Source organism: Lycium barbarum, chromosome 3 (assembly GCF_019175385.1).
Source record: "Lycium barbarum isolate Lr01 chromosome 3, ASM1917538v2, whole genome shotgun sequence".
Classification (NCBI taxonomy): Eukaryota; Viridiplantae; Streptophyta; class Magnoliopsida; order Solanales; family Solanaceae; genus Lycium; species Lycium barbarum.
In genome coordinates, this window is record NC_083339.1 from 127875189 (window position 1) to 127892449 (window position 17261).

Here is a 17261-nt window from a genome sequence, read left to right on the forward strand (position 1 = left end):
TGCCTACTTTTTATGGTAGAAATAATTTAGATTTTTGAATTACACTACTCACATCTTTATACCAATAAATAAAATTTTATCCAACACTATTCAACGAATTGTATTGCAAACACAGTGTTAAAATCTTACTGACTTGAATTGATCATTACTAATATAAATAATATTAATAATATTCCTATGTGAATATAAAGACTTTATACTTTTTAAAACGTTACACTATAAATAACAAATGTGAAGAAAAAAACACGTGCCTCTTGTTAAAAATTGGCTTTAGGCCCCTAAATTTATTGAGGGGCCTTTATTTTCTTAAGTTTTGAGATTTGATGATGTAAAAAAGAAAATATTAGAAAGGTGATCATATTATTTTCTAAGGACATGAGTATAAGTCGGAAATTCAGTGCGTGAGATAAGAATATCTTATTTTTTTTTGAAAGAGTAAAAACTGGAAACTGGAAAGAGTAAATACTTCACAAAGATTTTGATTTCTTTCTTTTTAGGATAAAACACACACCAAAAAAAAAAAAAAAAAAAAACGAAGATGCAGTGGGTGAGACCCTAATTAATGAAGTAAGAAAATATGTTTGATTAAATATGAAGTGACAAATAACGAACCAAATAATACATAACAAACTATTTCTTACCACAATCACAATATGAAGTGACTTCAAACAGGAAGAACACTTAATCAACTGTAGAGCTATTAAAGTACTAGCCGAGTTATCAAAGTCAACTCTTAGAGTTAGATGCAACAAGCCGTTGAGCGAAAAAGGAATTGTTTTTACACTCAGCATCTTTAGAGAAAAATTACACCAGTTAGAATAATAGAAATATTATCGCTATAAAGAAATCCAAGCAGTCATCTTCTTACCTGAACAGAAAGTGGACCCAAAGTGAGTATCTCAAGTGGCAGCGCCAAGCTGGACACAAGCTTGACCAAAATTGATATATTCTTAATTTTTTTTCTGTATAAGACGAGTTTCGGTGTTCAAGCTTTAAAACTCTCAGGGCCCGTTTGATCATAAATACCTAAAATTTTTTCACTTTTTTTAAAATTTTTGAAGTTGGAGTTGGAATTGTGTTTGATCATAGTTTTTAAAATTGTAGTTTTTGATGAAATGTAGTGTATAAAAGTGAAAAAAATGAAAAAAATTTAAATTAGTATTCTGAAATACAACTCAAAAAAAAGTGAATAATTTTTATTATCAAATGCTAAAAGTAAAAAAAGTGAAAAAAAATTTCAAAAAAAAAAAGAATAATTTTTATGGCCAAACGCCCACTCACTTTTTTTTGCATTTAGTAAGGCAAATCAGATTAGTAGCATAGTGACTCCGACAAAACTGCAAATACAAGTACTCCAACAGTGGTGAATCTAAGTACAGGTCAAAGTATGATCTTTTCAGGTAGAGAGTTTTAAGTTTTTTCAAAGCCAGTAAAGGAAATTGGTGGTTTGACAAAATAATTGAAGAGTCTCAAATGGGTCAGTGTGAACAATTAAACATACGGAAAAGGGCCAAAATTACCCCTGAACTTTGAAAAATAGTTCATCTATACCCTTCGTTATACTTTAGGGCCAATTATACCCTTACAGTTATACTATGGGGTCAATTATACCCTTATGTCTAACGGCTGCCACGTGGCATCATCTCAGCCCTTCAAAATTATTTTACCCACTAAAATAACTCAAAACGACCCGAATTTTTTTTTCCAGCAAAAATAATACGGAATTATTTTTCCAGAAAAAATATAAAAATAATTCCGTATTATTTTTGCTGGAAAAAAACATTCGGGTCGTTTTGAGTTATTTTAGTGGGTAAAAAATTATTTGAGGGTAAAATAATTTTGAAGGGCTGAGATGATGCCACGTGACAGCCGTTAGACATAAGGGTATAATTGACCCCATAGTATAACTGTAAGGGTATAATTGGCCATAAAGTATAACGAAGGGTATGAATGAACTATTTTTCAAAGTTCAGGGGTAATTTTGACCCTTTTCCGTTAAACATATGAGAAGACAGTAAATAATTACCTTATCAACTAGTAAAATAATTTATTCTCATTAGGATGACGATCTAATAGATAATGTCACAAATTGTTTCCTTGTAAAATAAATCATGTTAAAAACAATTTCAACAGTGGCAAGAATATTACCCTGTCGCTCAAAAAATGTGTCGTGTTTTGCTTCTTGATTTTTTTTTTAACCATATTGATATTAGAAGAAATTTAAGTTATAGTACTTTTTGTATAGTTTTTGAGTATTTAAATTTAAATTTTAAGATATTAAATTAATCTAATCTAGTTTGGCTCGGAAGATTAGTTAAACTTACTCTCGAAAAACGAAATATGACAATTATTTTTGGGACGCAGTGAGTAGGTGTAATTTATTTTCATACGTTTAAACCTTAATGAACAAAGTTACTCAATATCTGTGCTGGTAATAGATACAAAATAATCAAAATTTGCGTAAGCTGATCCGACACCGCCATATAAAAAAACATGTTAATGGTACTGCTCATAATCTATTTGTCTTTGGGGCCTATTGGCCTAAGAACATTTCCTGTAACCAGGACTAGCTCAACCACCCAATTTGCATCATCAAGAAATAATAATGAAACAGAAAAACAATAAGAGAAAGTATTTTATGTACTGGTACATTACTCGTGATCTTAATCGTATCCTTTGTCAAAGAAGAGAAAAGATATAAAGATGATGACTATCCCCATTGCCTTTTCCATACTTATTCCATGAACATTGAAATAGGAAGTTTTGAAAGACTTGTGAGCGACCAAAAGTAATTAAAAAGCCCGCAAAAGTTCTAACAAAATAAAATAAAAGAACACAATTATTTTATGTGAACATTAGGTGGACCATATCGTCATTTAACTAAAAACAAGGAACGGTACTTGAAACTCCAAAAAAAAAAAAATATTATGTTCTCGTCTTGGAAAGAAACCCACTATGCACATGATCTTACTCCGTGACAGAGACTATAACTTTCGTTGTTTAAGCAAAAAATTATGGGTATGTTCGGTACGGAGGAAAGTATTTGTCAATTTTGTCACGTTTGATTGGTCAAAATTAAATATTTTTTTTAGAAAAATAAATTGTTTAAAAATGAGAAAAATGATTTCCTAATGGAAGTAGGAAAAACAAGTCTTTTAACTTTGTATTTACATTGAATAAGCAACTAACAATGGAGATTAAGAGCTGCCATTGATGAGCATGGCAGTTACATTGCAAAAGAGAAGAGATATGATTGTGATGGAAGAAAAGAAATTTTTATTGTGTTGTATCAATCATTACAAGTCACATTTTATATACACTATCTCCCTTAACTATCACGCGCTACTCTAAGGAGCCGTTTGGACATGATTTCATCTCATGAGATTAAATCATGTTTGGACATGTAATTTGGATTTCTTAAGTTGCGGTTTTTTTTAATAAACATAAAAACCGCACAAGTTGTGAAAACCATAAAAATTTTTCCAATTCTTATACAATCTTACAAAAGGAGTAAATCATAGTTCATAATAAAATTAATACGCTACTAGAAGGCCTTTTCTAAAAAATATAACATCAATTGATCAAACTTTAGTTCAATAAAAAGAAAAAATTAACATGAATAGTAATGTAACTACTCTTTAATATAATCCTCCCACATGGTAAACATGATTGGCAAATATATTTTACCAACTTGCAGAATAATATTTAATACAAATGATTGGTAAACATGATTCGTAAATATATCTACCAACTTATGGGTTTTTTTTTACAAAATATAAACGTATGGGTCAAATTTTACATTTATATTTTTTGAAATCATGATTTCAAATCCCAAATCATGCCTTTTTGGATGATTTGGGATTTCATCCCATGAGATGAAATCGCTTATCCAAACGCTAATTTCACCTCATGAGATGAAATCGCATGTCCAAACGCCTACTAACAGAATTCATAACAAACTAATCTTGACTTAATGCCAGCTAAGATCCACCTCATTTAACTAACTACAGCTGCTGTTACTAACATGCTGATATACAACTGATATACAGTGTATACTCAGTCAATAGTTGTGTATCTTGCAACTTAACAAAGTCCCACAAATGGCATTTCATATTAATATTCTCCTCCCCACCCTCGAACTCACCCTCCAACCCCCATCGCACACCGTTTAACCTCACTCCCACTCAACCACTATCCTCGAATGCACCTCATCCTCACCTACCCCACTACCCACGAACGCACCTCATCTTCACCCACCCCACCACCCGCGCACCCAACCACTCACACCGTCCTCCACCATCCACTGATCACCTACCCCCTCCCCCCAAATCATTCACCCACCCTAAGTGGTGGGCTGATGGTGGGAGTGGAGGTTGGGTGCTTGGATGGGCATTTTCTAAAAAATATTTTTCACTAACCAACCGACTATGAGAAAATAAGGAAGAACTTCACTTATTTTTCAAGAAAATATTTTCTAAAAAAAACATTTTCCTCCATGCCGAACACACCCTATAAATAAATCCTCTAAAATACAGAGATACCCATCCGTACTAATGCCATTTTCACTTCTTGAAGAGCCTACGACATAACACTTCATGAAACCTTATGAGAGGTTCAGGTACCTGAAAATAATGAAGTGATGAGATCTCAGTAAGTTATGTCGAATTACGAACCAATACAAAATGATATCTCGTCGACGATATCTTTGATACAATATGGTGCGCAATATTGTACAAGATTGTGAGGATCTGAGTTTTACGTTTCTTAAAGCATGCTGACGTAGAAATAAATTATCAAATGATATGATGCATCTTGGTAAGCGTAAAGCTTATTGGACCTGTAGTCTAGACATCAGAAGATGTCACATCATTTAACTACTAAATGGATGTTGTCACAATCTATATGTCTTACTTGATAAAATTCAAAATTTTATGAATAATTCCAAATGCCTGAAGCATATACAATTTCTTGGGAAACTTGTTCATAATCCTTATATGGATTAAATTAGGTAAGGTGAATGTATTGTCATCATCTTAGTGAATATTTATTGACGAAGGGTACAAAGATGACCCTGTTTACCCCTGTCTCTTTATGATAATCAGAACATTTCATATTACTGTGCAAGTTGATGACTTGAATATTATTGTTATGCCCCGAACCTGGGCCGGGACGTAACACGACACCCAGTGCCTGACTGCATGTGACCGAGCGAACCAACTGGCTGGCTAAATCAACATGTGATATCAAAAGCATAATTGAATGTGGAAACAACTAAACACATGCTGATATACTAAAGGTCTCACTGAAATATCATAATGCGGAAATACTTAGACAATCTGAAATATCTGAACATAGTCAACATGGCTAAACCAAAACGACTGAACAACTGCCAACAGGGCTAACATAATAAATATCTGACTGTCTGAACTATGTCTATGAAGCCTCTAAGAGTACTGAATAATAGAGCTGTCTATAAACTGAAATAACTATATAGCTGACAACGCCCTGAAGGAATTTGGGGCTCACCAGTAGCTGATACGTGCACTCCTAAATAGTTGAGTCGTCAACCTGTATATCGTTGCCTGCATCGCGAGATGCAGGCCCCATGCAATAAAAGGGACATCAACACATTTGAATTGTACTGGTATGTAAAGCAACCGAAGCAATAACATACTGGAACTGGAACTGGAACTGATAACTGTAACTGTAATAGCAAGGAAGTAGAGATATGAATACCCCCTGCTTTGTATCTGAATCATCTGTGTTTGTATATGTGGGGCCTCGGCCCAATAATAAACGCACGCTATGGCCTCGGCCTAGTAGTGCGTCAGTCAATGACCTTGGCCATGTATACGTATACACAAGACTGTGTTGTGCCATCGGGCAATATCACATATGTATAATTATGGTTAGTTAATAAGGACTGAGACCATAATAACAATGAACAATGCTGAACTGAAATAGACATGCTGGACTGAATTGAAAACACTGATTGTTTCTGAGCATACTGAATTTCTAGACTGAGACTCATGTGGTAACAGTACATTCGTCAACCCTTCCAACTCTGATCTATATCAATACGAGTCAAAGGGATTCTATATTAGCAATAATATCCATGCTTTTAGTCATCTAAGCATTTTATCAAATACTTAGTGGGCATAAAGCTCCACAATCTCCATTAATGGTGATTTCTTCACCCAATTCCCATTATATTACTTCTAGGTGATTCTACAATCTCAATTGGGTGTAATTAACATCATTCTCCATCACCCATATGATTATAACAATCTCAAGTCAACAATCCAAAACCCTACTATAGTTCGTGTAATTCTCTTTACTAAACTCATTTACCATTCTCCCAAGAACTCATCAATTCACTATTATGAATGATTAGAGTGTAGAAGCATTACCTTTTTGATGTTCAATCCTCTTGAATTCGAGTTCTAGGGTTTCCACGCCCAACAATAATGTTCCACTCACAACTCTATCGATTAGAAGAGTTTACTCAAGTTAGAAAGAGATTATGGACTAGAATTCAATCTAGAATCATGATAAAACTTACCTTGTAGGGTGATTTTTCGTGACTAGGGGTGTTAGGGAAATAAACCCCAAGCTTAAATATAACTTAAAACGCGAAATCCCGAATTTTGACCCGAAACCCGGCCTGTTATGTGATGGGCCCGCGACGCACATTCACCGCACGACCATCTGCAGGTCAATATTCAGAGAGGGGTTTTTGTGCGATCGGCGCATGACGCGGGACCAGCGTGCAACGCTAGACCAGCACACGCGCCCTTTCAACGGACCTGTGTCGGTTCTGCACAATGTTCGGTAAAATGGACATAAATTCTTGTACACAGCTCTTTTTGCGCTCCACAATATACAGTTGGAAAGATATTTCAAAGAGCTACAACTTTTATGTTTTAAGTGTTCTCAAATTCCCAACGGATTTTCACGAAATTTGACTGGAAGGCAGACGTATCGAAAACTTAGCAGATTCTATAGAATTTAAGTGCCTTACTATTAACCATATTGAGACGCTCATATCTCCTTGCTCCGATCTCTGATTGTGCTGGTCCTTATATCGTTAGAAAGGTATTTCTACGTACTACAACTTTCATTAAGGGCACTTTCCCAAATTCCCAACTAATCAAGGAGTTAAGGCTGCCCGAAGTAGGCCTATCAACCATTTTCACAAAACGTTAAATCCTTCAGTTTTTCCACTAGAACTATAATGATACGGGGTGTTACGTTATCTCCCCCTTGAGATCATTCGCCCTCGAATGATGGATTCTAATAAAGAGTAACTGCCGAGACATGTGCACACGAACTGACATGAGCAGATGAAAACTGAACTGAAAAGGGTCTGAACTGAATTATCTGTTGAACTGAACAACTACTAAGCTGACTGTCTAACAGGCTGAATACTGATAATGTAGAAACTGTAGAAGGAAAGATCTGAGAGGGGAAGGTACAGTACCTTCACCGGTTTTTGCTGATTCTTCAAAGAGATAAGGATAACTGGACTTCATGTCTTCTTCGGTTTCCCATGTAGCCTCTTCAACTTTCTGACTTCGCCACAAAACCTTTATTAAGGCTACCTACTCAGTCCTCAACTTGCGAACGTGGCGATCAAGGATTTTCACTGGGACTTATTCATAAGTCAAATTATCATATCAGTCGGGACAACCAATGACGGGTCTCCCACACACTTTCTCAACATGGACACATGAAACACTAGATGCACAATAATCAAGTCATGTGGAAACTCAAGCTCATAAGTCAATTGACCAACCTTTAGTTGGATTCTGTATGGTCCAACTTGGCGGGACTATGCTTCCCTTTCTTACCAAATCTCATGCCACCCTTCATAGGCGAGAGCTTAAGAAATACCCAGTCATTAACTTCAAACTCTAAATCTCTCTGTCTCACATTTGTGTAAGCCTTCTGGCAATTCTGAACCATTTTCAAACGCTCCTAAATCAACTTGACCTTCTCTATAGCCTGATAGACCAAATCTGGTCCGAACAACTCTGCTTCCCCAACTTTAAACTAACCAATCGGTGATCTGCACCTTCGCTTAAAAAGGGTTTCAAACGGTGCCATCCCAATTACCATTGAAATCAAGGACACATGGTTACTGAACTGAATGAATACATTATTACAGAATTGCTGAGATACTGAACTGAATGTCTACTGAACTAACTGAATACTAAGCTGAGTGAATGCTGGATTAACTGAGTACTGGACTGGCATGAATATTATAACATGAGATCTGAATAGTGTATTTTTTCTGATCATCGGCTGCGGATGAAAAGTTGTGCTGAGGTTAACCCTCGTACCCAATCCTTTCTGAAATGATCTCTAGAAGTTTGCTGTGAACTGGGCACCACAATCTAAAATGATGGACGTTGGGTCCCATGAAGTCGAAAAATTTCTCGAATAACAACTTGGCATAGTCTGGTGTTGAATCTGTCGTCTTAACGGGCAAGAAGTGTGTCGACTTCATAAGTCTGTCTATAATCACCCAAATCGGAATGTGCCACCTAACTGAATAAGGTAACCTGTTATAAAGTCCATATTTATCATCTCCCATTCTCAAAACAGGAATATTTATATTCTGAGACAAGTCGTAGGGCCTCTAGTATTCGGCTTTCACTTGCAAAAAAAATTGGGCCATTTAGCCACAAACCCTGCCACATTCTGGAATTGTGATCCTCTGACATAATCCGCTCTCTGAGCCCATATACATCTGGAATGTATAATCTGCCTCAGTATCTCATGCTACCGCCATCTCCCCCTTGTTCAAAAGCTGACGCTTTATGTTCGTGAATCCCCTCTTTCATCTGCAGCAAGTAGGAATTACCAAACTGCTTCTCTATAACTTCAATGACTAAGCAGGAATGCCATGTTATGGCAATAACTCCACCCACTTCGGAGTCTGAAATTCGAATTCCTAGCTTAGATAAGCGGTGAACTTCTTTCACCATAGTTCTCTTGTCTGCCTAAATCATGAGCTGTACTTCCCATACTTGATTTTTTTCTGAGATACTTCCTAAAATACTCATAGTACTGTTGTGCGCTAAGTCTTTGACTAGCACCTTAAAGATTAGAGTCTCATGCAATGGCACGACCCTTGTGACACATAACTGGGCATGATCTTATAGCTTTTCTGTGATCGGCTAAGCGATAATAATTGAACTTGACACGATTCGTTCGACGATCATTCTACTCATTTCGGGTTTCCTCTAAGTTGAGGCATATTCCTTATGGAGACTATATCATTATGCCAACCTAACTGAACTGAGGTTCTTCATATCTCATACTAACCCTTCGGGTCTTCAATTATCTCACTGGACTTACTGGCGATTTATGCATCTCCCCCTTAGACCAAGGTTAACGTCTTATACTTACAAATTCTTCTCTTTTGATGGGATCCAATTAACATTCCTTACCTTCTGTAATTCCTTTGTACTCTACAACACTGACGACTCTTTTTTTCGACTCACTTCTGAGTAATTTATCATTGGGAAAAACTAAATTACTTACATGAACGGGTTGCTACTGTATTCATAACTGGCATACTCCATCTTAACGACTTAACTCTGCTCACACTGTAAATTTTAGGACAACCCCTTTTTGACAAATCTTAAAGGTTATTCTTCTGTAGTTTGCTCTCTTACGGCTTAGCTGATTTCTTCTTCCACTAATCACTCTACTCTGAACTTAACTTAAGCCCTTGGTTTCTAACACACATTCGGATGTATCCGAACTGTCACCCACTTAAGGTGTTCATCTGAATAAGGAAATCAAATCATATTTCTAATAGTTCTGCTGAAATTGCTAATGCATTGTATCTACTCAAAACTTACTTACTATTTTTCTGTTAATCACCTGCTAGCTTCATATTTTCTTATTCTTCTCTAAATAACCTAAGTCATTTCTAACTCTCCCTCATCATCTGACGCTATTCTATGGTTGTATACTATCTTTTCTGAACTATGGATTGCACTTAACAAACTTTCATCTATCTTATACTAAATATCGGAACAACTAAACCCAAAATTTCTATACACTTCAAAATCGTATCAGACTATACACATCCGGGATAAACACTTACTCACATAGCTTAAGCGAGAACTGTCACATCTTCTTATCTCATAATAATAATTACTTCTTATAGTAACCTACAACCATCGTACTCTCTAACTCTAATCTGACTAACTTAAACAAACTAAAATCATTCCCGAAAATTTAATATCGTCTGCTCATGGTTATTATTTCATGCATACCTCTTTTCTTAATAGGCATAGTTCGTACGAAAATTTCATCTGTGGTGATAACTGGGGATGCCTCTTTATCCTGACGACCTGCTGAAACTTCCAAGCAGTCTTCACTGAGAACTGAAATACCAGGTTTAGCTGTATTATATCCTGACCGAACTTGAGAATTAAAAAAGAGCCACTGAAACACATATCAAGGCCCCAAACGATACACCCCTTGGTGTCTCCTATAACACTTGTTACACATAAGATTCTGAAAATTTCTGTGGCTCACACTGGTATGTCATTGAGAGGCTGGTGCTCTTAATCTCTGTTTCTAGCTGAACAGACCTTTTCGATCATATCTAGATCTCGAGACTAGTGTACTAGCTGCAGATGGAGTGGGTCCTGATAGCTTCCGGTAGAAAACTGTCTGCCACCACCTCCTTGAGATCCTCCATGATTTACGTTTCCTATAGACTTAGCTCCTTTTCTAATTTCTCTGATATCCTCTCCATTTGTATCCCGTTCTCCTTTCTCAAGAACATCATTATCATTCAACTTCCCATTCATTATACAACACCCTTTCTCGGGAAACTTACACTTTATTCACCCTTCAATAACACCTCAAGTCTCATTTGTTACCAGCAAGTACTTCACAATTGTACCCCTATGGATAATCAACCTCAGTTGGGCCTTGAATTACCTCTTCATCTCCTGCGCATTCGAAACGTACGTAATTCGATAGGAAGAGAAGTTACTTATTGCTCTAAGCTTTATGGCACGATCTAGAGTAGAAAGAAATGAGACAAATCCTGAATGTCTTGGTGGTCAACTGTTTATATGTGTGGGGCCCTCACACATATAAAAGAGGCCCCACTGGACACAGCTTCATAGACTCCCTAAGACACTTGAACCTAGGGCTCTGATACCAAGCTTTGTCACACCCCGAACCTGGGCCTGGACGTAACACGGCACCCGGTGCCTGACTGCATGTGACCGAGCGAACCATCTGGCTGGCTGAATCAACATGTGATATCAAAAGCATAACTAAATGTGGAAACAACTAAACACACGCTGATATACTAAAGGTCTGACTGAAATATCATAATGCGGAAATATTTAGACAATCTGAAATATCTGAACATAGCCAACATGGCTAAACCAAAACGACTGAACAACTGATAACAAGGCTAACATAATAAATATCTGACTGTCTGAACTGTGTCTATGAAGCCTCTAAGAGTACTGAATAATAGAGCTGTCTATAAACTGAAATAACTAGATAGCTGACAACGCCCTGAAGGAATTTGGGGCTCACCAGTAGCTGATACGTGCACTCCTAAATAGTTGAGTCGTCAACCTGTATATCGTTGCCTGCATCGCGAGATGCAGGCCCCATGCAATAAAAGGGACATCAACACATTTGAATTGTACTGGTATGTAAAGCAACCGAAGCAATAACATACTGGAACTGGAACTGGAACTGATAACTGTAACTGTAATAGCAAGGAAGTAGAGATATGAATACCCCCTGCTCTGTATCTGAATCATCTGTATTATCTGTGTTTGTATATGTGGGGCCTCAGCCCAATAATAAATGCACGCTATGGCCTCGGCCTAGTAGTGCGTCAGTCAATGGCCTCGACCATGTATACGTATACACAAGACTGTGCTGTGCCCTAGGGAAAAATCACATATGTATAATTATGGTTAATTAATAAGGACTGAGACCATAATAACAATGAACAATGCTGAACTGAAATAGACATGCTGGACTGAATTGAAAACACTGACTGTTTCTGAGCATACTGAATTTCTAGACTGAGACTCATGTGGTAACAATACATAAGTCTATAAAGATTACGTGCTGAGTTCATGATATTCAAATTGACAACCATGAACGAATTCTGTAACTGCAACCCTAGAAGATAACAGTTCTACAACATATCATGAAACTAGGGCTAAACTGTACTTTGAGTCAAATTACTGAAAAGTATGAAGAATGAGGCGTAGGGAGAATCATGAACATTCCCTAACGTAGATAGTTAGCCTCACATACCTTAATTCCAGCCTTTGAGCGTAATACAATGTTCGTCAACCCTTCCAACTCTGATCTATATCAATACGAGTCAAAGGGATTCTATATTAGCAATAATATCCATGCTTTTAGTCATCTAAGCATTTTATCAAATACTTAGTGGGCATAAAGCTCCACAATCTCCATTAATGGTGATTTCTTCACCCAATTCCCATTCTATTACTTCTAGGTGATTCTACAATCTCAATTGGGTGTAATTAACATCATTCTCCATCACCCATATGATTATAACAATCTCAAGTCAACAATCCAAAACCCTACTATAGTTCGTGTAATTCTCTTTACTAAACCCATTTACCATTCTCCCAAGAACTCATCAATTCACTATTATGAATGATTAGAGTGTAGAAGCATTACCTTTTTGATGTTCAATCCTCTTGAATTCGAGTTCTAGGGTTTTCACGCCCAACAATAATGTTCCACTCACAATTCTATCGATTAGAAGGGTTTACTCAAGTTAGAAAGCGATTATGGACTTGAATTCAATCTGGAATCATGATAAAACTTACCTTGTAGGGTTCTTGAGGCTTGGGACTTGTTCTCTCTGACTTTAGGGTGATTTTTCGTGACTAGGGGTGTTAGGGAAATAAACCCCAAGCTTAAATATAACTTAAAACGCGAAATCCCGAATTTTGACCCGAAACCCGGCCTGTTATGCGTTGGGCCCGAGACGTACATGCAGAGCACGACCATATGCAGGTCAATATTCAGAGAGGGGGTTTTTGCGCGATCGGCGCGCGACGCGGGACCAGCGCACACGCCCTCTCAACGGACCTGTGTCGGTTCTGCACAGTATTCGGTAAAATGGAGATAACTTCTTGTACACATCTCTGTTTGGGATCCACAATATACCGTTGGAAAGCTATTTCAAAGAGCTACAACTTTCATGTTTTAAGTTTCCTCAAATTCCCAACGGATTTTCTCGAAATTAGACTGGAAGGCAGACGTATCGAAAACTTAGCTTATTCTATAGAATTTTATGTGCCTTACTATTAACCATATTGAGACGATCATATCTTCTTGCTACGATCTCTGATTGGCTTGGTCCTTATATCGTTAGAAAGGTATTTCTACGTACTACAACTTTCATTAAGGGTACTTTCCCAAATTCCCAACTAATCAAGGAGTTATGGCTGCTCGAAGTAGGCCTATCAACCATTTTCGCAAAACGTTCAATCCTTCAGTTTTTCCACTAGAACTCTAACGATACGGGGTGTTACAATTATTGAAGCTCTCGAAAAGTTTCCAAAAGTAGTAGATAATTGCTAAATTAGATTGAAATGAGAAAATTGAATTAGTCCTGAAGTACCATATATTTGTGCAATTGATGCATTTATGTATCTTTCTATATAGTTTTACTCCTAAATGGAGATATTGAAATAGATCAATTCCATATTGCAGATGAAAGCCCTGACATGAATGTGTTTATCCTAACAAATATTGTCAAGTGTTTTGGATATACAGGGCATTGATATGATCTGCATAAGAGTTCGATACAGATACGTTATCTATTTCCATGAAGGATTACTGTCATACCATGTTATTTTACTGACAGTCAAATCATAGAAAGATAACAGCAGTTTATAAAGCAAGTCAAGAATGTACTTGGCGTGATTGCAACAATATTACATGACAACGATGCAACTATCAAGAGATGGTGGCATACGTGATCGACCAGTTCGTTCAAATGATGATTTGACAGATTTGATCATAAATATACTGCCAACCTCAACATACAACAAGTTGATATTCAAGATCGGAGTACATAATTTTCAAGAATTAAGCGATGCTTTAATTAGGGGGAGTAAATACGCGTTGCACTCTTTTTTCCTTAACCAAGGTTTTGTCCCGTTGGGTTTTCCTGGTAAGGTTTTTAATGAGGCAACTGGAAATGCGTATTACCATATATGTGTACTCTTTTCCCTTCACAAGGATTTTTCCCACTGGGTTTTTCCTAGTAAGGTTCTAACGAGGCACATTATCTATTATTAAAACATCCAAGGGGGAGTGTTATGAATTATTTTACAAGTTGATATTTGGATGTATTATTACATGTAAATTATACCACCTACACATTAAGTGATAAATACAACTTGCACTTGCAAGTTGTTTCTTAGTTGTAGAAAGTTATATATTAGTTGTATATCTTAGTTCTACCAAGTTGTAGAACAACTTGTACAAATTGTATATTGTCGGTTGAGGGACAAACTTCTTCTATAAATAAGGAGCTATGACTTCTCATTTGCAACATCAAGAAAAGATGATAATATAATCTCTCTCTCCTCTCTACAAAGTTATGGTTTGCTTCTCTTTTTCATTTCCAATTATATATAGTTTCATAAACAATAACAAATTACATTAATTATTGACTTGTGCATGGAAAGGGAACCTCCCAGCAATTTGCCAGGAGACTTTTCACTCCAAGCTCTTTGTTTTAACTTTTAACACATTTATGTAGTAGGAATAAACCAAATAATTAAAGCCGAATTGGTTACCAAATGAGTTCTACTTGATGTGATGGACTTGGCACATTTCAACATACAAGTCGTTCCATTGGTAACTCTGAGCTAATTCGACAATTCATGAACAAGTTAAACAGAACACTTAAAAGTCAAATTATTTCGGCTAAAGTTTGCAATTAGAAAGTACTTTACACATGTAATTTGAAGTCCACAATGCAACTGAAATCAATATTTTATATCAATTTCTTATTTAGCGGTTGATTTGTTGGTTTAATTATTAGTAATAATGATGATGATCGCGGACATAGTGGATTAATGATTATAATACTAAAATAGTTTTTTAAGTTCTAAGCCCTGAAAAAAAATATTTACTCAATTAAATCATGTAAAAGATGGCTCTTTTGGTTAGGATAGATTAGTACAAACATGTGCTTTTTGCACATCAATGATCAAAATGGAGGCTGTTTTTTTTTTTTTTTTAAAAAGAATCATGTAAAAGATAATTGCGGATGATTTTATTTAACGAACACTTATCGGTAATCTACAATAATGGTAAGTAACATGCCATTACACGAGTCCTAGTATAAAAAATCATTTTACAGCGCATATATATAATTTAAATAATTTAACGCGAAAGGAGCAAGTGTATGTTGTTGTATCATTTACTTGATGGTTTTCGATTTAGGACTTACATATACAGAGTCCACAGACACGAAAGTAGCTAGAGGAATCTCACCAAATACTACACGTGATATACGTTGGAGAAACAAACAAGGTAAAACAAATTTGATACCCGCACAAAAAGTGCTAACTGTTGTCGTAGTAGTACAGCTAGTTTCTAGTGTTGTTAAAAATGAAAAAATCTCTTCGCTTGCTAGCACTAACTTGCTTTGTACAACATTTAGTCAAATTAATATAAGACAACAAAGTAGCTAGAGTAGTCTCATGAATATACTACAAGTGATATACTTTACAGAAACAACCAAGGTAAAACTAATCTGACCTAAAAATGGTGCAAACACCAGCAAAAAGATGCAAACTGTAGTACTAGTACATTACTAGCTAGTAGTTAAAATTGACAAGAACAAAAAACACTCTTCACTCGATGGCTTTAATTTGCCCTGTACAATATTTACTAAACTACTAGTAATTCTAGCTAGTTAACGTGCCCGATTTAGCATATTATTCTTGAAGGCACGCTGATCAGATTCTTGCCTCTGCAGCAACCTCTCACGGTTGATCTTCTTAATAAAATCATCAAATTTCTTGTTGGATTCCTCTGCACTAACAGAAAAATCCCCTCTTAAACCCCCTCTTCGAAACACCGATAAAGCATCGTTAAACGTCACTGATTTTCTCAAGTCTTTCCATGCTGCAGCTACTGATGGCAACAAGTCCTTTGAGTCAATGCTCTGTGCTGTTGTCACTGGCTCCATTGGACATGTATCACTTTTCTTAAGTACTTGTTTCTTCTTTTTCTTACTGTTTCCTCCTCCGGTTATCGCCTTCCACGTGGCATCCAACGAGTCATCATCCTCGAATTCTTCAATATTTTCTTCATTCATCACCATTTCTTGGTAATTGTTTCTTGTTGTAATTGTCTCGGGTGGATTTTGTGAACGTGGATCGACGGTTTCACGGGCTTCAGTCAAAGGAGTTATGTTTGGAAAGGACGATTTTGTTACACAATCCATTTCAATGTCTTTCACACTACAGGGGATCTCATCTTCAATACTATCTTCTAAGACAGGATCTGAATTATAGCGGCTAAAAAACGACATAACGGTGTCCATTGCAATAACAGAATTGGTTCTTTTCGGCATATTGTCCTCTTTTTCATCATGTGCTTGTGGCTGAATCTGAATATCATCATGATCAACATGCTTTTCATCTAGAAAAACATTGAGGAAGTCCATTGTGGGGTGGTGAAATTTGGAGAGAGTCAAAATAAGGATGACAACAGAGTTGATGAAGAGGCAGATGTAAAGTGGAGATGACAAGAAGCACTTCGAAGAATTCAAGATTTCACTTAATTTAACGAGGACCATGTTAAATAAGTAACGAGGACTAATAGCTTTTTTTAGCATGATAAAAGTAGAAATAAGTCCTGTGGATAAGAGAAGAAGCTCCATGGTTAATATTGCAGTTTTGACCAATTTACCTCTCTTCTCTGATAATCTGTCCGCTATCAACGTTGCCATGGACAGAAAAGAGTAATTTTCTTTTGGCTAATATATGAAGAGTGATTTGTCTTAAAGAATTGCAAAGTGCAAAGAAGAATTAATAGATTTTCTGATGAGACTTGGTTTTTTCGTTTTGGTGGAGAGCTGAATCTTTACAGGCTAGCCACTAGTGATAGACACATATATATTGGGTACAACACAACATCATAGACCAACAGAGCAATCAAGTAAGGCTAATGGAAGCCTTTTTATA

General features: G+C 36.4%; 1 protein-coding gene across 1 annotated transcript; it reads right to left on the reverse strand.

Moving 5' to 3' along the window:
- Positions 1-15985: 15985 nt before the first annotated feature.
- On the reverse strand, positions 15986-17026 carry LOC132631320 (uncharacterized). Its single transcript, XM_060346904.1, has one exon. It carries the CDS (start codon positions 17024-17026, stop codon positions 15986-15988), a length of 1041 nt encoding a protein of 346 aa, XP_060202887.1.
- Between the last annotated feature and the right edge of the window lie 235 nt (positions 17027-17261).

Excerpts from the sequence above, each read along its gene's own strand:
- LOC132631320 (XM_060346904.1), bottom strand. The coding sequence starts at position 17,026 with ATGGCAACGTTGATAGCGGACAGATTATCAGAGAAGAGAGGTAAATTG.